General features: G+C 40.9%; 2 protein-coding genes across 2 annotated transcripts; one reads left to right on the top strand and one right to left on the bottom strand.

Annotated features, from left to right (window-relative positions):
* The first annotated feature begins 382 nt into the window (after positions 1–382).
* Positions 383–12242, top strand: LOC111857320 (B-cell receptor CD22-like). Its single transcript, XM_023838039.2, has 8 exons — positions 383–492; positions 5896–6258; positions 9827–10162; positions 10537–10794; positions 11291–11381; positions 11480–11525; positions 11602–11670; positions 11758–12242. Exons 1-8 carry the CDS (start codon positions 438–440, stop codon positions 11917–11919), a joined length of 1380 nt encoding a protein of 459 aa, XP_023693807.2. The 5' UTR covers positions 383–437; the 3' UTR covers positions 11920–12242.
* A 4661-nt stretch (positions 12243–16903) lies between these two features.
* Positions 16904–22395, bottom strand: LOC111857323 (zinc finger BED domain-containing protein 4-like). Its single transcript, XM_072714662.1, has 3 exons — positions 22220–22395; positions 19280–21265; positions 16904–17896 (listed from the first exon to the last, which is right to left on the bottom strand). The coding sequence occupies exons 2-3, from the start codon at positions 19344–19346 to the stop codon at positions 16938–16940; spliced, it is 1026 nt and encodes a 341-aa protein (XP_072570763.1). The 5' UTR covers positions 19347–21265; positions 22220–22395; the 3' UTR covers positions 16904–16937.
* Between the last annotated feature and the right edge of the window lie 366 nt (positions 22396–22761).

The raw sequence follows: 22761 nt of genomic DNA, 5'->3' as shown, positions 1-22761 counted from the left end.
GCTCTTCGGTATCTCTGTAGTTTTCAGAAGACTTGAGGAATGACAGCTATCATGCAATATCTCATCCCCAAATATGTTTTATTAGATTATTAAATGATAGCAATATGTTTTATCGAGTATTATTTTTATTATTATTATTGACGGTGCATACATAATATAGTATTATCCTATTACTTGATGACTAAAAACATTTTGTCCTGTATTTGGTGAATGTTTCAATGCATTCACCAGATTGCATTTGTGAGACATTTAATAACACACAGAATCTTAACAAAGGAAGAAATGGTTGATCTGTAGAGTGAAACAGGAAATAAGCAGGCACCCAATCTAACATATATATAAATAGCTTTGAGAAGCAAAAGGGGGGCAGGGGGGTTCGTACATATTACTTCTACAGTCCCTGAACAGACAGTGTGTTAGAAAGAAGAGCAGCAGAGATGGGACTTCAGTACGCTCTGAATTTCTGGATACTAGCTGTTGTCTTTTTACCAGGTAAGAAAAGCAACAGCTCAGCATGTGACAGAGTCTTTCGTTTAGATTAAATTTGTTAAAGTTCTCCACAATGTAATTAAAATCTAATCAGTTTTATCCCAGTAGGATCTTCTTCTTCTTCTTTTCTTGTAGTTAGATGTTTACCTTAATAGGCTCCCCTTCTTCCTGTCAGGGTCTGTACTGTCTGATCCTGCCCTTTGTGTCTCCTCCCCATTTGGCCAGCAGGTGTTGCTGGCCATCCTGTTCCCTCTGTCACTGGACTAGTCCCTATTGTGCTTGCCTTGTTCCCTGGGCCAATGCATGGCTCAGTGGGTTGAGCATGTGGCACCAAGACTGTCACCCCTCCAGTTTCTGCTTTGAGGGTGGCTTTTGAACTGCCTCACTGTTTGTTTATTTTTGGGTTTTATTTTATCCTTAGCTTTTGTTTTTTCCTTTATCTTTTATGGTTTATCATTGTGATCCTGTTTGGTTTATCCTGCATGTGTCTTGTATGTTTCCAAGTTCTTTGGCGTTTAGTTATTCCTAGTGTTAGCTTTCAGTGTTTGGTAGTATGAAGTGTTTGGAGTTCCCTTGTTCTGTGATTAGTTAATTGCATTCCACCCCATCTGTTTGTAGTTAATCACGTCTGCCTTGGTTAAGTTGACAGGTGAAGTTACACCTGTCCTTTGTTTGCCCTGATGTCTTGTGTGTATTTAAGTGCACGCCTTTGTCCTGCTCCTCAGTCTGTCATTGTGAATGCTACTGTGTGTTTGTTCCTCTGTTTTGCTGAGTTCCTTAGTTGTGGTTTTAGTTTATTCAGTGATTTTCTTTGTTTGGCTATGGAAGCGATTGGAACGCCTGAATTCAATGATTTGGAGGGGTATCCCAATACTTTTGGCAATATAGTGTATATATATTAGTTATGCTGTGCCATGTACCTGTATACCACTGAATGGATGCACATTCACTAATGGTGTATCACACCCTGCAGCTGTTTCTAACACTTTTGCACTACTTAGCACCTTTCAGATTAGATGCCAAACTACATGTCGTTGTCTGCGTACTTGTACTTTGTACAATGACAATAAAGTTTAATCTAATATGTTGTAATCTAATCTAATTTTAATGTTGTGTTGTAACTCTGTGTAGCAGTTTTCCTGGTTCATTCCCTGTGTCAGTTTTTATGTTGTTCTGTAGCAAAAGACAAGCAGAGAGTTTAAATAGTGCAGATGTTAGCAGAAATATATTTCAAATACTTCTGTACATTGACATTAGACCTATTCTCTTTGCTTCTATTTTGCTTTCTTTGCATCAGGTTGTGTGATTACTGGATTAAATTGAAGTAAAAAAAAAAAAAGACAAGAAAGCAAAATATGACAGCTGGTTAAATTAGTAACACTTTACTTGATGAGGCACAAATAAAGCAGTATTATACTATTATTTATGTATGAATAAACAACAAAAGTCTAAGTTACATTCTAATCTCATGCCAGTTCATCATACCTTTTGCTCACTGCATAAATTGATGTGATGACCATAAACACTTTGTCTTATACGTAATGAATCTGTTGTAATGTATTTGTGAGACATTTATAACACAGAGAATGTTAACAAAAGAAGAAATAGTTGATCTGATGCGGAAATAAGAAGGCGCCAAATCTAACACGTATGTAAATAGTTCTAAGAAGCAAAATGGGTGGGGTGATTCATACATATTAGTTTTACAGTCCCTGAACAGACAGTGTGTCAGAAAGAAGAGCAGCAGAGATGGGACTTCAGTACGCTCTGAATTTCTGGATACTAACTGTTGTCTTTTTACCAGGCAAGAAAACTAACAGCTCAGAATGTGATATCATCTTTTGTTTAGATTAGTTCTCCACAATGTAATTAAACTCTAATCAGTTTTATCCCAGTAAGATTAAGGGACTTAGCCTTAAAATAGAGTGGTACCTCAGTACTCGAACTTAATCCGTTCAGAACTCAGGATCGAATCCTAAAAAGTTCGAGTTCTGATCAAATTTTCCCCATAAGAAGTAATGGAAAACCACTTAATTGGTTCCCGGTCCCAAAAAATTACAAGTAAATATGTTGTTTTTTAGCATTTAAACACAAAATGAACTGGATAAAACAAGAAGAGCATATACTGTACTAAACACATCTAAGCACATTTATCAAAACAGTAATTTGTAAAGTAAGAAAATAAATGTATCCAAACAATGTGTCTGTCACGATCGCGGGGCAAGTGAGCCGGAAAGCAGCCGATCGGAGCCAGGAAGCAGGGTAACACCGGGGATTTATTGCAGACAGACAGGACCGGGGAAACACGACAGCGAACATCAATGACGAATCTGGCAAGACTGACTGAGACTAGGACTAAATACATAAGACAAGGCAAACGGAATAGGGAACAGGTGACGACAATCAGGATTCGACATGAGGTAATGAGGGGGCGTGGCACACACGAGGAGCGTTCGGAGCTGAACGTGACATAACCCCCTCCAAAGGCGTGCACACCGAGTGCGACCGAGGGGAGGCGACGGACGAGACGAGGGACAGGAGCTGGAAAACAGAAGCAGAAACTCCACGAGGGACTGGGAACAAGACAGAAGCACAAAACAGGCACGGGGGCAAAACCCACGACAAAACCCCACACAAGACCGGAAATGTGGACAGACAGACAGAGAAGGGAGACACGGAGGAAGCACCCACAGGCGACACGAAGGGGCCAGGAGTGCACAGAGGAGGAACACAGGGACAAGGAGGAGAAACAGGTGGGACGAAGAAAGGAGGAGCAGACAGGGGGGACCAGACCGAAACGAAAGGGGGAAAACAGGGTGCCCAAGGGAGCCCAGGCGGGCGATGGGCAGCGGCCGGAGGGGCCACAGTGGAGAGGGAGGAGGGAGCAAGAGGGGACCACACAGGGACCGAGGGAACGGGACGAGGGAGAGACGGAGGGGACACGGAGGGAACAGGAGGGAACACCAAAGAAGGCAGGCAGGAGGGGAAAGCTGCGGCAGGCAACGGTGTAGCCGGCGAAGGCGCCGTCCGACACCCTGCCGAAGCAGGGGGACCCAGAGGCAACCGACATGGAGTCGGAGGTGGGACCGAGGCCGGGGGACGATGCCGCGGAGGGGGACCTGCAGGCGACCGCCGACCCAGAGCCGGAGGAGCCGCAGGCGCGCCCCGAGCCCCAGCCACAGCGAGCGAGGGCGAGCTAGGGGGCAGGGTGGGCGGGACCCAGGCCTGACGCCTGTGTCCCCGTCCCTTCCGGGATACTGACAGGCGGGGTCCTGGGGGGTGTCGGCCTTGCCGGGGCAAGGGTGAGGGAGTCTCGAGGGAGGTCCCCGAGGGGTCCCACTCAAGCTCCTCCTCAGAGGAGAAAGGAGCAGGGGTCCTACTGTCCGGGACCTCCTCTGGGACTTGGTCCAGTGCTGGGAGGACAGGAGAGCCGGGCTGGACGGGAGAGTCCGAAGAGCCGGGCTGGACAGGAGAGCCGGGCTGGACGGACAAAGCGGCGACCTCAGGCGGTGCCGCGGGCGTAGCGAACGTGCGGCCATCAGGGGGCGCCGCAGGAGGAGCGGCGGCAGCAGGCTGCAGACGGAGCAGCTGCCTCAGGGTTTTTTTCCACCCGGGCTAGCTGTTGGAGTGGGGAATCAGGGGCTGCTGTGGCAAACTCCCTGCGGAGTTGCTCCAGGAGTGGAGCTGCCTCCAGGGAGTCTTTTATGGCGGGTTCGCCAACCACCCGCCAGTACTGCTCCTGCAGGAGGTAAAACCTGCTGACATCCTCCAGGCAGAGCTGTGGCTCAGAAACCCTGTGGGATGCTGCAGCAGGTACCTTGGCCGTGTGGCCTTCAGTCCTTGGGACTGCCCCTTTAAGGGCTGCATCCACGGCGTCTTCCCAGGCGGGGAGAAGTGAGCACGCTCCTAGAAAGAGCGTCGGGTCGGCTCTCTTTTTCCCCCTGCGCCTCATCCTTCTAGGAAGAGCGGGGCTCTCTAGGACCCAGGGCAGGTCTCCAGAGCTGGGGGGTTGAGCGGCACAAGCCGCGTTACGCTCAGTCTTGCGCTGCCTAAGAGGCGTCTTTCGCTGTGCGGTGGAGGCTGGAGCCCTTGCCGTCTTGCTAGAGACCGGGAAGGAGGCAGGTGGTGAGTCGGGGGGCGGCTCCCAGGAGGCGTCTCCCAGAGGGGACAGCCAGACTGCCACTCTCTCCCTCAGCCGCTGTAGGTGTTCTCCCACCTTTACACGCAGCTGCTCCTCACCGATATTGTACCTCCTTTTCATGAGGACCCAACATCTTTCCACGAGCGGGCGGGCTACTGGATCTTCTTGGAGCTCTAGCATGTTGGTCCACCAGATGACCTCTTCTTCTAGGGGGAGTTCCTCCCCGGTAGCGCTGAGCGTTTGGGGGAGATTCGTCATTCTGTCACGATCGTGGGGCAAGCGAGCCGGAAAGCAGGCGATCGGAGCCAGGAAGCAGGGTAAAACCTGGGATTTATTGCAGACAGACAGGACCGGGGAAACACGACAGCGAACATCAATGACGAATCTGGCAAGACTGACTGAGACTAGGACTAAATACATAAGACAAGGCAAACGGAATAGGGAACAGGTGACGACAATCAGGATTCGACATGAGGTAATGAGGGGGCGTGGCACACACGAGGAGCGTTCGGAGCTGAACGTGACAGTGTCCTGCCCCGATCATCCGCTCCTTCCGTGTGCCACGCCCCCTCGTTAACCCCATGTGGAATCCCTGTGTGATCAGCTGTTTCTGGTTGTTGTCATTAGTCCTCTGTATTTCATCCGCGTTTCAGTTTGTTTCCCCAGCCCAGTCATTGTATTGCCCGTCTGCGTTTTGCCTGCCTTACCTGTAATTAAACCCCATATTCCCCGACATCATGACATGTTCTGTCCCGCTCGGCATAAAATAATTAATAAGAAATCTTTATTTTTAAATATATTTTATTATATAATAATAATTACTGTTACTGTCTATCATTGTCTAAATGTATTTTCACTGTCTAAATATATGTATTTAGCTAGTGTAAACATGCAGGATGCTATCACAGCGAATGTGAGGCTGAGACTGAAGCGTTACCCTTCGTTTCCGCTGAGAAACGTGCAGAATGACTCATTTCCCCACGCGTACAAGTTATCTTGGGTTGGCGTTCACGGTTCGACTTCTGATATTCAGATCGAGTTCTAGGTCTTTTTTTTTTTTTTTCTTCGAACTGGTTGGTTCGACCTTTAAGAAATTCGGGTTCTAATGAGTTTGAGAACTGAGGTACCGCTGTATTTAACTTCAAATGTGCCTTTTTTTTTAGAAAAAAGTGATTGTCTCCCCAAAAGAAACACTGCAACTGACCCTTAAACAACCGTTTAAAATTTACTTTTATATAATGTTGCCTTTTTAATATTTTTTCCAGGGGCCCTGGGTAGCGAATATGGTGCAGAGTATTCAAGAAATCCACTCTGTGCCATCAGAAGTTCCACTGTGGTGATTCCCTGTTCATCTAAATATCCAGATTCATTTAAAGTAGAGACAGTCATGTGGTGTCAGGATGATGAGTACTGTGATAAAATGCTGTACGTCTCTCACAGCAGTAATACACACATTAGTGCTGAATACAGAGACAGGGCAGAATATTTAGGGAACAAAGAGAAGAACTGCACCTTACAGATAAAGAACATTACAGATAAAGATGCTGGTGTGTATACAGTTAGGTTCATGAACAAAGATAATAAAGTAAGATGGAGTGGAAGACCTGGGATGACTCTTATAGTTTATGGTAAGTCTTGGTAAAAAATTTCTTCAATTTTTAGCTAATACTACAACGAAACTGAACAAATTAATAATATATTTATTTAAAAATAACTAGGGACAAAAGTTATCTTTAATATATTATTTTAAAATAATATATTTAAAAAATAATATATACTAATAACCAGGGGTGAAAGTAATTTTCATTTCTTTCTTTCGTTCTGTCGATATATGCTGCCTTGTCGAAAAATGCTACCGTAGTGCTAATCGATAGCCCTAACTCTAACTCTTACCCTAACCCTAACCCCCCAAAACCCCTAAAAGCCTTACCTTAACCCTAACCCTAACCCCTAAAACCTAACCCTAATCCCAAGACGGTGGAACTGCACATGCGCAGAAAGGCTCGATAGCACATCTCGATAGGTACTGTAGTATTTTTCGACAGAACACCTGTACTACAATCTTTTAATCAATTTATCGTTTTATATCTCTCTTACATGTTTTTCCATACATGTAAGAATACATGTATGGAAAATATATGTATGTTTTTCCATACATGTTTTTCTGACTTTAGCATTTGCGTTTTCATCATCTCTGTCTTTTCTTTTAAACATTTGAAGAATTGTTTTCTGCATTTTGGCTTTTCTTCCTTGCAAAGCTTTTAAACGTTTTCACTCACTTCCTGAATGAAACATGTGATAAGGAACTAATCACAAGAATGTTTTGAGTTTGAAGAGTCATTTATTATTTGTCCGAGCTGCAACCACCACTAAGAGCCCACGATCAGGGATCTGGTTAGAAAATCCAACGTCTCAGCGCACCAGTGATGCAAAAATTGATCCAATCACTAAAAAAATATATTTTTTTAATAAAATTCGGGTCGCGGTCGGTCAGGTCGTTTGAAATAAAGATGCCAATTAAACAATTATATAATTTACACATTTTTTATAAAAGACAAAGACTTTATTGGCTGAATAACTGCGGAAGATGCAGCGCAAGCTCGAGACTTGAGAGGTGACGACTGGGGAGTTCCAAAAACGCACCGACAGAAAGAGCAAAGTAGACATTTGTAGATGGGGAGGGAAATTATTAAAAGCTATTGATCATAGTGCTGGCTTTGTCAACCTTTTAAAAAACAATTGGTACGTTTTAGCCTTCTTTTTAAGCCCAGGCCCTACTGTAATAAAATTTGTAGTGTGAAATCCTCGTATAATGAATTCGAGCGTCCCTGCAGCGCGCCCCTTCAAAGTAGCCTAATATGCGCGCATAGGAAACATTTAAGTCATGACAATAGTTTGTCTGACAGAAAACACCTGTGCAGCGCTCTGTGATGTCGGAATAAACACAAATCACCACAAAAGAGGAACACATTTTTATCGAGGGGATTCTTCACACCAAACGCCCTGCCAAAATCCGACAGAGCGCAAATAAAAGACCTATCTGCAGCAGACGCGTGCAAGTGCACCACAGACTAATAGCTATTTCGAGTAGCCTAAACGCTATTCTCTTCATCGAATGCATGTCTCAAATTACATTTTGTTGGTAGATGTGTTTTCAACTTAAACAGCGGACGTTACTCATTGTAAATGTGTTTTTTTTAGACCGCATAGACCCTCTACTCTTTACTATGGAGGGAAATTCCGGACATTTTTCAAAAGGAATTGCAAATTGCATTTGTAATTGCGTTTTCCATATGTGGACGCATAAAGTGTGACATAATTCAAATGCAATTGCAAATTTTGCATTAACGTTTGCTTTTTCGCTTTCGCGAACGAACACTGACGGCCACATTTAAATGAAAAAGCAAAGTCCATTTGCAATTGCATTTCCCATGTCTTACAAGGGAAATCCCGGACAATTTTCAAAAGGAATTGCAAATTGCATTTGCAATTGCGTTTTCCATACGTGGACGCATAAAGTGTGACATAATTCAAATGCAATTGCAAATTTTGCATTACCGTTTGGTTTTTCGCTTTCGCGAACGAACACTGCCACATTTCAAATGAAAAAGCAAAGTCCATTTGCAATTGCATTTCCCATGTCTTACAAGGGTCAGGGGTGGGTCTATACTGTGGGGCGTGATTGTATGGGGAGTGACGTCACTCGCAGTCGACTACCAAGAGGGGTGTGGAAGTAAATTAATGACAAAAGTTGTTGATGAAAAAACACGTTGAATTACACTTATCGAATAATCCAAAATTAAGTTCCAAAATATACGTATTTTAAAGTGCATGTTTATAATTCAACCACATGAATTCAGTTCATTTAATTTCGCCTCAAAATAAATTTCAAAAGAACAAATTCAGTTGAAAATATTCCATGTGTTTTATTCAAGCAGTAACATTCAGTCCTCTTATTTCTGCTTTACAATATTCAGTCCCGTTATTTTTGCTGTACACAGAATTGAAAAATTCAAAACGGAGGACGAAGAGGGGTTCCCCATCTATGTTATCAGTGGGAATACCGCGGAATTCCGCAATGCGATACAATAAGAATGCGTATTTTCCGGGGTATACCCAGCACTCAGATGACCCGATGGTGGAACAGGAATCTGGAACAAAAAAGGTGGCCATGTTGGTCGCGCTTTTCACATACCTAATTAAAGTGAGAATTTCACACGTACCGAAATAATAAAAATAACACATGCTATTAACTAGCAAACGTTAATGCAAAATTTGCAATTGCATTTGAATTATGTCACACTTTATGCGTCCACATATGGAAAACGCAATTGCAAATGCAATTTGCAATTCCTTTTGAAAAATGTCCGGGATTTCCCTCCATACTTATCAGTACTACGTACCGGCTGTAAATCTTATAACGGTACGTCTTCATGGAGCGTACCGGCTTACTTTCACCCTTGCTAATAACTCAGAAACGTATGATTTGCAATAGCAAATAAAAAATTTTGGCATATATGACTGAAACATTTGGAGGTTTTGTGGTTCTGTGAATATCCAAACATAAATGAAAAGATTATGGGTGATTTACTATAAATCCAATAGGTAAATGTTGTCCTTCAGAATTAAAGGTGGTGATGAAAAGGGGTAAAAGAGTAAGTCAAGGAGTAAGTTTGACATGGGGCCCAGACAGCTACTCCTTCAGCCAGTCAGAATTCACCTGGTTTAACAACTATGGGAAGTATTTCTTGCAAAAAAGAAAATGATAACGATAAAATTAAAACACAATCTTCATTTTGCCATTTAGTTTTCAAAGTCTGAATGCAAAAATCACACAAAAAATGAAAACTAACATGATTTACATTTTAATTTTCCACTCATGTATTAGTAATTTGTGAAAAGATTAAATTAAAACTCCTTTTTGTCTTTTCATTTTCCAAATTGACTTTTGATTTCCTACTTTGCTTTCCATAGTGGAGATTGATCATGATAAAATAAAAATACATTCTCATTGTCTTGTCTTTTTTTGTGGGTGATACCTCTCATCAACCTCCCATAAATCCACACATTTTTTTCTGATAATTCTAAAGTCAAGACTTTACCAAAACCAAGGTGAATAAACCATCACTTCATGTTCTCTGTGGATTATAGATGGTGCATGGTTATATTCATGTTATTCATCTATTCATGTTATAGATGTGCATTACTCAGAGAGAAACCTGTGTGCAGTGAGAGGATCGACTGTGCTCATTCAGTGTGAATATGGATATCCAGAGCCACACAAAGTCGACTCCAGGATGTGGAGTCATAATGATGTGGACTGTACTGGAAAACCATATGTCTGTCACAGTAATAATACAAACATTAGTGCTGAGTACACAGGCAGAGCAGAATTCATGGGGAACAACACAAGGAACTGTACATTGCAGATAAAGAACATTAGAGAGACGGATGCTGGAGAGTATAGATTCAGATTCATAACAAACAGGTGTGAGAAGTGTGGTGGACCTGGAGTGATTCTTCAAGTTGATGGTGAGTCTTTGCCTCAATTTTCAGCTAATTGTTGAATAATATAAGCTAAATGCAATATCTTTGCAAAGTGTATATGTTCTATGTGAATTACATATTATGCTCTAAATAACATTAAAATATTGCATGATTTATGGTGTGCTTGTCAATGAAGAGGAGAATTTGAATACCAACAGAAGTATATGGACCAGAAAGCAAATTACAGCAATGAGAATCTAACTGCACAGCAAAGTATCACATGTACTCCAGAAAAATGCTTAGCTTTCTTTTAGTGATAGGATTTCTCCTTTTTGCTATATTGTTTTCAGCCTGTGTCAGAAAATCCTTATGTACTCCTATAGAAATTTCCAGTTATTTCTCATATTATATAATTTTAGAACTAAAGGTGGTGATGACCTCATCCAGAGCAAATGGAACAATAAGGGAAGGAGACTCTGTGAATCTGACATGTGGCACAGACAGCTGCCCTCTCAACCAATCAGAATTCACCTGGTTTAAGGACAACCAGACACTCCCAGAAACACAGTCCACACTTCACTTCAGTCCCATATCCTATCATCACACAGGAAAATATTCATGTGCTTTAAATGGCAGAAAGGTAGCTGTATCTAACGAAGTGAATATTATTGTTGAAAGTAAGTAAACTTTAATAAAGGAATTATGCCTTTATGTTTTTATATTGCCTGTAATAATATGTAATGTTATTTTTATAATAGATGAATTAAGTATTGACACAACAGTGCAGAATAGCAGCTGAAATCATATCTGTTATAAATTAATTGTGGGTTTTATGAAGCAGGATATCATTTCATTTACATATGAAAATTAAAAACATTGCTGCTTTATTGGTGTTTTTCATATTATGCTCCATGTTTACATTACAACACATTTGTTTGTTTTAAGATGACCGTTATTTGTAATATTCATGTTACATATTGGGATCCTTATAGTTAATCAGTTTATCCTATTAACACGATTAATCCCTCACTGTCAGTTCAGGACACTGGGCAGTAACACTGTAAGGTTACTCCATCACTACTGTCAGCTCTGTAAACAGTGTGTATCTGACAGCTTAGCATTTGTGATTCTGATTGGGTCAAGCAACGTTTTCCTTGTTTTCTCTGTTTACAGATCATTTTAATACAATTATTATATTTACTGTTGTGGGAATATTATTGATTGTGTTAATTGGAGCTGTTGTGATTTTTATCTTCATGAAAAGGTAATGTATTGTCTTTAAAGACCTGTGTCACTACATTCCTTTCTTTTAAATTTAAAATTAAACTGTGCACCTAAATATTTAATTTGTCTCTGTTATAGGATAAATTCACTCAATGTGGACAAAATCAAAGAAGGAACTAAGAAGGTATGACCTCGTTTTAATTCTTGGTTACATGATGCAGCAGGTTTTATAGAAGAATTCTAATCATTTGAATTCACAGAGAGAAGACAAGGACCTGCGCAGTGATTCAGAAAAACAGGCTGAGTCAGCTATTTATGCCAATTGCATGGCAAGTCTAAGCTGTACTGCTTTGATCAAAATGTATATCTATGTAAATGTGGTTTTGTGCTTTATTCTTTTCTGTTTTCCGCCTTAGGATTCTTCTAAGGAGAAGAGTGGGACCAGCAACAGATATTCTGAGCAATCCTGTGACCTCCCAGACTATGGAAATGTAAATATTCAAGAAAGAGTTTATGGAAATGTAAATATTGAATTAACCGAGTATGACAATGTAAATATCAAAGAAATGGCAGAATAACAGAGCAGGTGGAAGAGAAACAACTTGGGTCAAAAACACATTAAATAAATGTACAGATGTTACATACCTGTTACATAAATGTACATTGGTGTTACACTTTTAGTATCTGTGGCTACATTTTCTCTTGCCACATTGATAATTCTTGCCATAAAGAATGTAAGCTTTATTTCAAACATGTAACTGAAAGAAACATAAAAACTGAATAAAGCTTTTGTTTTGTTTATATTATCAAGCTTACATGTATTTCACTTAAAATGTATAACTAGGCTCCAGCCCCCTCAAGGCCGCTGACTAAGATAAGCTGTTAGAGGATGGATGGATGGATGGATGGATGGATGGAATGAATGTGTATAGGCTTTAGACCACTGTGAGACCCTGTTCAGCATAAGTGGTACAGAAGTAGGCAACAGACAAGGAAATCCTTGGACAGGATGCCAGTTCATCACAGGGCAAACACACAGACACTATGGACATCTTAAATTCTCCAATTCCAATAGCTGCATGTTTTTGGACTGTGCAAAGACACCAGAGAACCCTGAAAGAACCCACAGAAACACAGGGAGCTCTGTGCACCCAGTATCTGGATCTCTCCCAGCGACAGAAAACCTTCAGGTTAGACCATGATGTCAACCAGTTTGTCAGCATGGGTACTGATTGTGTCCAGTTGTCATCAGCTACCCTTTGGTCCCCTGAAACCTCTGTCAATACCCCACAGACTCTGCTCCCACATAGAATAGAATAGAATAGAATACCTTTTACTGTCATTGCACATTTGAGTACAATGAAATTCACTCTGTAGTTCCTTAAAACAGGACATTTAACATTCCACACGTACTCACCCCCCGACACATATACTCCTACCAACACAAAATATGTATGATAATTGTAAAGCTATAAAACCACTGAATTGCAGCACATGAAAAAATATGACACATTTCACAGAAATTGCATTATTTGTGCATTCCCATCATGTAAGAGAAACAAAAAAACTAAAATTAAAGATGTTATTTTGCAACATTCAGTTCAGTGATGGCTATGGGATAAAAACAGTTTGTGAACTTGAAAATGCAGGTCTTCTTCCAGAAGGAAGCAGAGAGGAGAGGTGATGGTTGGGATGGGTTGGATCCATCAGAAAGCCCTTGGCTCTCCAAATGCATCATTCTCCTCCAGTGTGGCCAGTGGAAGTCCAGTTATATTCTGGGCTGTATTTATGACTCGCTGTATGGCTCCTATCTACCGCTGAGCAGTTGGCATATCATGCTGTATGTCAGTACACTCTCTATAGAGCAGAGATAGAAAGACACAAGCAGCTCCTCAGACAGGTTTATGTTTTTAAGTGTCTTTAGAAAGTAAAGTTGCTGTTGCTAAGATGGTTAATTTATAAATACTTTGTTTGTTGTCTGTTTTATTTAATACACAATGTATACTGGGTTAAATGTATAATGGTGCCCTCTGCTGATTTTGAATGCATGGTCATGTGACTAAATTAGGCAGGGGCAAATGCACTCTGGGAGATTCATGGAGACATCGTGGGGGAGATAGATCTGTGACTGCAAAACCTGTAATAACTCCTAAATATTTGGTCAGAAGGCGTACACAGTAATTTCTATTTATTGTATTTACTTGTTTTCTTTTGTTAAAGAGTTTGTTTGGAATTGTGGCGATATATGAGCTGCTGTTTAGCGGCAACATTCTGGATCTTTTAAGGATATTTGTAAAGATTAAGTGCAATGCAGGAATTTAATAAGATGTTTACTTTGTAGTTTGAAGTCTGCCTACATTTATCGGAATTTACCTGATGTGACTTTGCAGACTGCAATCTATCTGGTCAGCGCAGAGAAATTGCGGTGGGGATTCGGTGCTGCAGTCCGGCCACAAGAGATTAGCGAGATTGATATTTTCTGATATAAAGGGGACAATTAAGTTTATAGTTTGTAAGTTTTGGTATTGTGTAATCTTCAGCGTGATTGCATTTTATGTTAAAAAAAAAAAAGAGGTAATTCAGAGGTGGGTAACAAAGACTCTGACGCAGTGGCAGAGAAGGAATTGCTCCAAATTTTACTCCAGAGAGACGATGCCAGGTCAGTCTATGGGTCAACAGTATCAACAGCAGCATGGAAGTTATGTGTGAGTTAAAAGGGCAGATGTTGCAGCTCGTTTGGCAGTAAAACATGCTGAAATAAATAGGGAAAGGGAAATCTCTGCCCAGAGGAAGGAGGTGTTAGCTCAGCAAGAAAGGTTAAAATACTGGAAGATGAAAATTGAAAAGGAGCTTGAAACCATGGAAACTGAGTACAAGGTATATGCTGAAGAAGAATCAAAGCTGATTGCTGGAATAGGAAATAGCAGAGAAACAATCTCTTTGCCTCCAAATCAGCTCCCAAAACAGGGTGCCATCACTTCATGTACCCAAGCTCCTCAAAGTACCTTTATCCCTCTTTGCGCTGAAAATAAACCTATAGAGGACGAAGTCTCATTGGTTCAGGCATTGAAGGAGTCCCTGGAAATGAGCAGACTTCCAGCACCAGAGCCATTCTTATTTACAGGGGAGCCACTCAAATTCATCGAGTGGAGCACCTGCTTCAAGGCTTTATTCAAAACAAGCTGTACAAACTCAGAACACAGGCTGTTCTATCTGAGAAAATATATTGATGGAGAAGCACTTGCTGTGGTGGAAGGAACGTTTTATAGAAATTACGAGGAAGCATACTGTATTAAAATGGATGTGAGAGGGATATAGGGCTCTCGAAGGAACAAACAGGCACGCTTAGGTTCACTCAAAAACACTTTAATACAAGTAATACAAGTTAACCTTGCATTAAAATCAATATCAATATATCAATTAAAAGCAATGCAAAATAACCTTGTACCACAATGGATATAGAATAGCATATATCATAAGAACTAATGTATATAGAAAAGAAACAATAAAATATAGAAAATGGAAATTATTATCACAAGCAGTGATAATTAATCCCCATAATCAATGAAATGCATAAGCAGCTGCAAAACTACAGTATTTACACTCGGACGTGCCATCATCACCCACCTTCACACACGGACTGGGGAGCCCGTTTCAGTCCTGGCAGGAGATCAACACGTGAGTCCCGAGAAAGTGGCAGGCGAAGCGCGCTCTATCCCATGGCTGAGCTCCGGTCACTACTGGGATCTCCCCCTTCCTTTATACTAAATTTAGAGTTGCGTGCGGGCAGGGGGTAAGCTGGCCAGGCTCACCCCTTCCCCCCAGGCAATATGTTATCAAATTCCCCCTTTTGTCCGAGTGATGCTGCTTGCGATAACATAGTAAGATCCTTGCGCCATGCCTCTCTACCCCCCCAGAAGGCAATATAAGGTGCTGTATACCGACCCCCCCCCCCCCCCCCCCATCTCCCGAAACCAAAATAAGCATTCAGCATGCCAATCTAATGGCCCAGATTAGCATCCTGGCTTCTTTTTATGAGCCCAAGTTGTTTGTGGCGAAATAGGTTTTACAGGGGATCGGTAAAGAATAACATGTTCGTGCAGTTCAGTAACATTTGGGGTGAATCATGGATGATTGATCTGAATTTCAGGATGATCAGTCCACACACGATCAGAATTAATCCACAATTACAACTTCCCAGAATATTATAGTACATGGATTAATTTCATGCCATGTGGGCGACGTAATTGTCCACGAATTCATCCTAATACACATACACCCAGGCTTGGGATGCACTGAAGAAACGCTATGGCTACCCCTTTGTGATTCAGAGAGCTTTCTGGGGAAAACTGAATTCTTGGCCAAAGATAGGCTCTAAGGAATGTCTAAAACTAAGGGAGTTTAGTGATTTCCTTGTTGCCTGCAGGAATGCAATGTCTCATGTGCAAGGGTTACCTGTTTTAGATGATTGTGAGGAAAATCAAAAATTGTTACAGAAACTTCCTGACTGGGTTGTCACATGCTGGAATCGGTAATTACTAAAGAATTGGATGAAGGAAGGTTATACCCAGGTTTCAGGGAATTTTCATACTTTGTAACAAAGGAGGCACGCATTGCATGCAATCCAGTCACCTCCCTTCATGCATTAAAGCATACAGAGGCACAACCTATGAAGGAACAGAAGCGGAACAAAGCCAGTATCTTTGTGACATCAACAAAGCTCTCCCAGAAAACAAAATCGACATCAGAGAGTGACAAAGTGTCACGTTGGGGCTCAGGCAAGCCGGAAAGCAGGCGAGCTGAGCCAAACTTACGGGTAGAAGGGGGTTTATTGGCTGACGGACAGACAGGCACGGACATCTACGGACAATACAATGACAAGTCTGGGAACCTGAGGGAGACGCGAACTCATATACACAGGACAAGGCAAAAGAAACAGGAAACAGCTGGGCACAATCGGGGAAGCACACGTGGATAATGAGGGGGCGTGGCACACACTAGGATCGCACGGAGCAGGGCGTGACACAAAGCTTCCAAACCCAGCTCTTCTGATACTAATATGAGACAAATTAAATGCAACTGCTGTCAGCAAAATCACTTTATTTATAAATGTGAAAAATTTGCAGCAATGTCAATGGAGGAAAAGAAAAAATGTACAATTGATAACCACATGTGCTTCACTTGCCTCAGAGTCGGTCAGAAAGGTCCACTTGCAATATTTGCAGACGAAGTCTCCCCTCACCGCTGCATAGGGATGGGCATCATTAAGGTTTTAACGGTATTACTACTTCTATCGATACCACTTATCGATTCGGTACTTTAACGGTACTCTTATCGGTACTTTTTGTTGTGTTTTTTAATTAAAAAACCGAAACAAATTGAGAACAGAAATAACAACACTTTTTTTTTTTTTTAAATGTAAAATAATTATCTATAGCTTAGCAAACACCAATGTTTGAGCAAATACCTATTACACAAACAAAACCAATGATTGTAAAACAAATAAATAAACACAATTTTCTTGTAAATGAATATACAATGATTTAAAGGAACATAGTTGGGGCATGCAGGTAGGCTGCAAAAGAACTAGCAGCTTTTAACCATTCTTCTGGAGAAAAATCAACATATTGGCCTTTTCTGGCAGAAGTGGGAACCTCTCTTGGCTTATTGTGCTCCCTGCAGTTGAAAATACCCTCTCACTAGGGGTGGAGGGGGCTTGAGCACAGAGGTGACTTGTTGCAATGGTTGTGAGGAGGGGCAGTTCATCTCTCTTCTCCCACCACCACATCACTGGACCTTCAGCCATTGGAATGGGAGGCAAGCTTTTGTAGCGTTCAACCTCTAAGTCAACCTGATCACTGAGGGTGAGGGACAGATTTTCCTTTTGGATCCTCAACCTCAACTCCCTGTCCTCCTCTGAGAATAGGTCCTCTAAGGCACTCCTTTTTATGTACAATGGAACAATGGTCTCCTCCATTTTCTCATCTTCTCCTTCTGATTCCTCCTTTTCCTGGTGTTCTGTGTCTGTCATCTCATCTGAGAGCCCTGTTGTTGGTCTCACATTGGACTCAATGGCTTTCCTCCTCAGCCTGTCCCAAGTTTCATCACTTACTGACCTCCCTTTGAATCTGGGGTCCATTGCTGTGGCCTCATGCATGAAGGCTTGGATGTCATCATTCTGATAGCGCTGGGAGAGGTTCTCCCACACCTTCTCTTTGATCGATGCTACAAACATTGTATCTTCATCCTTCATAGTAAAATGCTCTTCTAGTTTTTGAAGGATGGGTATGATCTGTCCACAGGTGGCATTTTTCTCACATGACACACACAGTGTGGATGTATAGAGGACTCTCATGAGCTGGACAAACTCCTCAGCCTTATGGAAGTCCTCATCCTTCAGACAATCTAGGTTGTCCTTGGTGATTGCTTTTCGAAGGTGTGGGTCCAAGGCTGCTACTTGTATTGCTGGAAACTGCTCCATGAATCTCTCTATCATTAGATAGAGCGAGTTCCATCTGGTCTTGACATCAAGGATGAGGGAGTGTTGTGAAAGGCCTGATACAACAACAACAACAGACAACATACATTTAGTTACCAAACCTTTGATTATTGACTTAAATTGTTAAATGTGTAGGGAGGGAGGGGTATATTTGGGGTTAAGTGTCTTGCACATCTCCCTACAGTAAAAAAATTATAAACAAATAAATAATCATTATTTCATTAGTTTTTTCATCTTTATTGAACTATTGTGTTGCTGTTTATTTTGTGGAGTGATGGGACTAATATACAGCCCTTTTATAATTCTACTATATCCTACTATATTTAATGCAACTGTGTACAGTACATGTATATACTGACAGACTGTTACCTAAAAAAGTTGGACTCCACTGTCACAAAGGGATGTAGGCCTTTCACTATGAACTTGGTCAAGGCTAAGTGGCACTCATTCACTCTCTCCTCCGGCATCTTTCCACTAGCTGCCAGTGTGAAGGGGCTTTGGCCTTGTGTTTTGCTTGGACCAGATGCAGGAAGAGTGGGTTGGTTCACTGTAATTGCAGCTTTAACAAAACAAAAAGTAAAATGCAGCTAAACAATCATCTGTGGCTAATGTTTATGTTTTATCATGAACACATTCACATAAATTAGTTAACTGTTTGGGATTAAAAGTAATACAGGTTTGGAACCTATTGCAATGTATGCTAAATTGAATGTATTTAATCACTACAAATTAATTTTTAGGTAAGCTCTGCTTTATAATTTCTTAGTTTATTATTATTTATCTATTTGTAAAAGCAGTACTATAAGGGCATTTTAATGTTTAATATTTATTTAGGCTACTAAATAAAAATACTCTAAATATTTAGCCTATATGTAGGCTAAATGTAACTGAATGTGTGTTTATTAAGTTATTAACATTATAATACTGATTTAGAGAGACCTTATGTGATGTTTATGTCATTATTGTATTTATTTATTTATGGTTTATTTGACATGGACAGTGCACATTAATAAACATAAAATGTAAATGTGCCAGAATTAGCCAAAATGGCTATTTTACATCTGTTGTCCACGGACCGATGGTAACGGGTCAAACATAGTAGAGGTCGACCGATATGGGTTTTTCCATAGCCGATGCCGATGACGATATTTAGGAGTCAGGGTCAGCCGATGGCCGATATATGCTGCCGATATTTTTTGGCCGAAAATTGGACGTTTTCCCCTCTATTTGCATGATAAAATATCACATTAATAATAACAAACGATACACAAAATTTCTCAACTTAGCATTTATTGAATACTGACTTGTGTAAATTTAAATATAAACTTAAATAACAAAAACACAATACAACTTATAAACAACTTAAACTTATAAACAATAAAGATAGCAGCATCAGAATCTCTTTAGCAGCAAACTCATTCTTCAGCTCCCAAGCTCACCAGTCTGCTGCAGATATTGCACCTGGCTTTTCCTGGGGGGTATTCCAGAAAGCAGGTTATGTGACATACCCGGGTAAGTTTAAGGGTAAGTTAGTGGATAACCTCAACTTTCGGTTCCAAAAACGGAGGTTAACTTTCTGGGTATGTACGTAACCATAGCAGCTTACTCTCTGAAGATAACCTGCTACTGAGCAGGTTATGTTCCAGGGTAAGTTTGTTGCAGAAGGTTACTGAGCATGGCGTGCCCTTTTGATGACGATCCTGTGAACGTGGAGGCATAAATTATACAAGGTTTTTTTCGGCGGGAGAGAGTTATAAGACCGCGTATTGATGTCTTGTCATTTCCTAATGATTATTTGAAAAAGCGTTATCAGTTTTCAAAAGAATCGTTCATTTACTTAACATCTCTTGAAACCGCATATTGCAAATGTCACAAACCCAAACCGGGGGTCTGCGCTTAGCACAGAAGCACTTCGGTTTTTTGCGTCAGGGCATTTTTTGTACAATATGGGCGACGCAGAGCATATACTGTAGGAAAGGCAACTGTGTGTAGAACAGTATGTCTGGTACTTAATGCTTCTTACACACGTTTATACAGTTCCCTGTCCATAAAGCTCTGCATGTTATTAAAGAGGAATTCCACAGAGTGGTATAGGTTTGTCCTTTGTAGTAAAATCTATGATGCATATTTAATATATAGTCATACTATTTATATCTATAGCCTACATGTATTCATCCTGCACACACACACACTTGATACTTCCCTATATGACTTTCTATTTCAGGGTTTCCAAATGTAATTTGGAATACATGTAATACATGTATAGTGACAATAAAAGGCATTCATTCATTCATAATTGGGTGCATTGATGGCACCTACATTCCTATTAAAGCTCCTTCAATAAATGAGGGAGACTATGTTAATAGATAGATAGATAGACAGATGTCTTTATTGTCACTATACAAGTACAGCGAGATAGCGGAGGAAATCTATTCATAGTATCAATGTGCAGGTAACTTGATTTTGTATCCTTAATTTTTTGCCTTGTTAAAATCATCAAACTCATTACTTTTTCCACTAACTATAGGTAATCATTACAGGACAGTACAATGCTGGTTACCACTGGTTGCCCTCAGATGGGGTGAGGGGAGGTGGTGGTGGGCTCCCGCCAGTTAGACGGGCTTCAGCCTTTTTTCTATTAGCTACATGACAGAAAGAATATACTAAATCGTGTTTAATAAATAGTTAAGTGATCGTGTAATCAATTACCTTTTTGCAGAATGTTTTTGTGTTTCATTTTGACTTGGCTCAAAGTTCTTCTGTCTCCAGAAGGATTACACCTTATTAAATAAGAAACCATATATTCCTAGTCGATACACATTGTTATTTTAACCTAAAGAAATGAATGGCAGGAAAAGTAAATGCTTTCATAGTGATTTAACAGTAAAAAGGATGCGGAAGGGTTATGTGTTTAATTATTTTGCATTATAATAAAAGGGGAGGCGATGTCAAATTTGCAATTTAATACACACGCATTTACTCTGTCCGTTATTTTTTGCCAAGCCAACTCTTTCTTTAGCCGATGCAGCCGTATTGCTTTTTTTCATTATTATTGGCTTGAATTCCTCATATGCGTGCATTAAAACTTCCAACTCCGCCTCTGTGAAGTATGCCGCTCTCTTTTTTTCACTTTGATTTTCCATTCTGACTCGTGAAATCGGCGATCAATTGAAAACGTCTTTATGTATGCACGGTGCACGCGCATTAACTCTGGGTAAGCAATAGGAGGTTGATTGAACTTACTCTTCTCAGGTGTTTTGGAACCGACATACTCATGGTATGCGGGTTTGGGGTATATCAACCCAGAGGTTAAGATTTACCAAATGGTAAGTTAACCAAGCTTTCTGGAATACCCCCCTGGTGTTGGCTTTGTGAAATGCTGCCATACAGGATTAGATTTTTCTTCAGCCATCAGACAGCAATTACTAAAACAGAAGAATAAATGCAAGGTTAGAATTTTTATTATAGTTCCTTCATCTTCAATTCATTCTACAATTCCAGTATTCCATGCACATTAAAACAATTACACTCTAATACATTTTGAAGAAAAAAAAAACACTAAGTGCATCATGGTATGATGAGTAGTGTACACTAACATGTTGTTTCTGTTGTTAGCAGACAGATAGCTTAAAGCCAAATTCACAATCAGAATCTAGTGATCCCGGAAAATAAAATAAAATAACTGTCGTATTGCACAGCCTTGTATGCAAGGACAACATAAGCCCCTAGTGATTGTGACGTTGTCTACGTATAAGCCCATATAAAGGATAGACATGTTTAATGAGGAAACTAACTGCGCAAAGTCATGCACTTTTTATCTAGACGTCTGACAAATTGTTTGAATCTCCGGTCTCAAATGAAAAAAATTTGCACATTAGGACCATTGTCAGCATCAGCTCAAGTAAATGGTAACCACGCTTTCGAACAAACACTTTTCTCCGCCATGCATTGTTCTTAGCAGCTCTGTGTCTCCGAGGACGGCGCTGTCTGTGATCAGGGCAGAGTAACGCAACTCTCACACACGCTGCAGTATTTGAGAGCTGCCTGCTCCGCCCCACACACTCACAGAGTGAAACTCTCCGACACAAGAAAAAAAGCATAACTGATAACATCGGGCTGATATGGTAATAATTAAAATGTTAACAATTAAAATGATTTTTAACGATTAAAAAACGTCTGTGAGCCCACCAATAAGCGCACAAAACGAACTCCATTAGAATCAATGATCCTTAATGTTACCTGTAAGCTACAGTTGGTTGAAGGCTCATTATCATTACCCCAGTTCCCAATAGCGTAATTCGCGTTTTCTTTTAAAGCAACATTTCATAGCAAACTACTTAAATAAACAGGTCATTGAAAGATCAGAATTTAAGCCTTACCGTTTTATCCCAGGACTCTTCCAAAACTTCTGGCTGTGGTCCTGCACAAGGCAGCATGGGTCACGTGTTCCACAGCAACAATAACACTGGGCTGCCCGCAGACGTGCCTGTCTGAAAATCGGCGTAGTGCACTCGGATATCGGCCGATGCCGATACATTAAAAAATGCTAAATATCGGCCCGATGTAAAGGGACTGCATCCTGTGAAAAAGAAAGTAAAAGCCATTATAGAAAGCCCCCACTCCCAAAAATGTCACAGAACTCAAATCATACCTAGGGCTGTTGAATTATTACAACAAATTTCTACCCAACCTGGCAACACTGTTAGCCCCCCTACATGAACTCTTAAGACAAGATGTGTGCTGGAAATGGCATGCACAGCAGGAAGAGGCTTTCCAGAACTCTAAAGACTTACTGAATTCGGCACAAGTGTTAGTCCACTACTCAGCGGATTGCGAGTCAATTCTATCGTGTGATGCTTCGCCATATGGCGTGGGCGCTGTTTTATCACACCTGATGGAAGATGGAACTGGGCGCCCGTTG

The sequence above is a fragment of the Paramormyrops kingsleyae genome, chromosome 7 (genome assembly GCF_048594095.1).
Source record: "Paramormyrops kingsleyae isolate MSU_618 chromosome 7, PKINGS_0.4, whole genome shotgun sequence".
Taxonomy (NCBI): Eukaryota; Metazoa; Chordata; class Actinopteri; order Osteoglossiformes; family Mormyridae; genus Paramormyrops; species Paramormyrops kingsleyae.
This window is presented reverse-complemented; position numbering and strand designations above follow the sequence as displayed.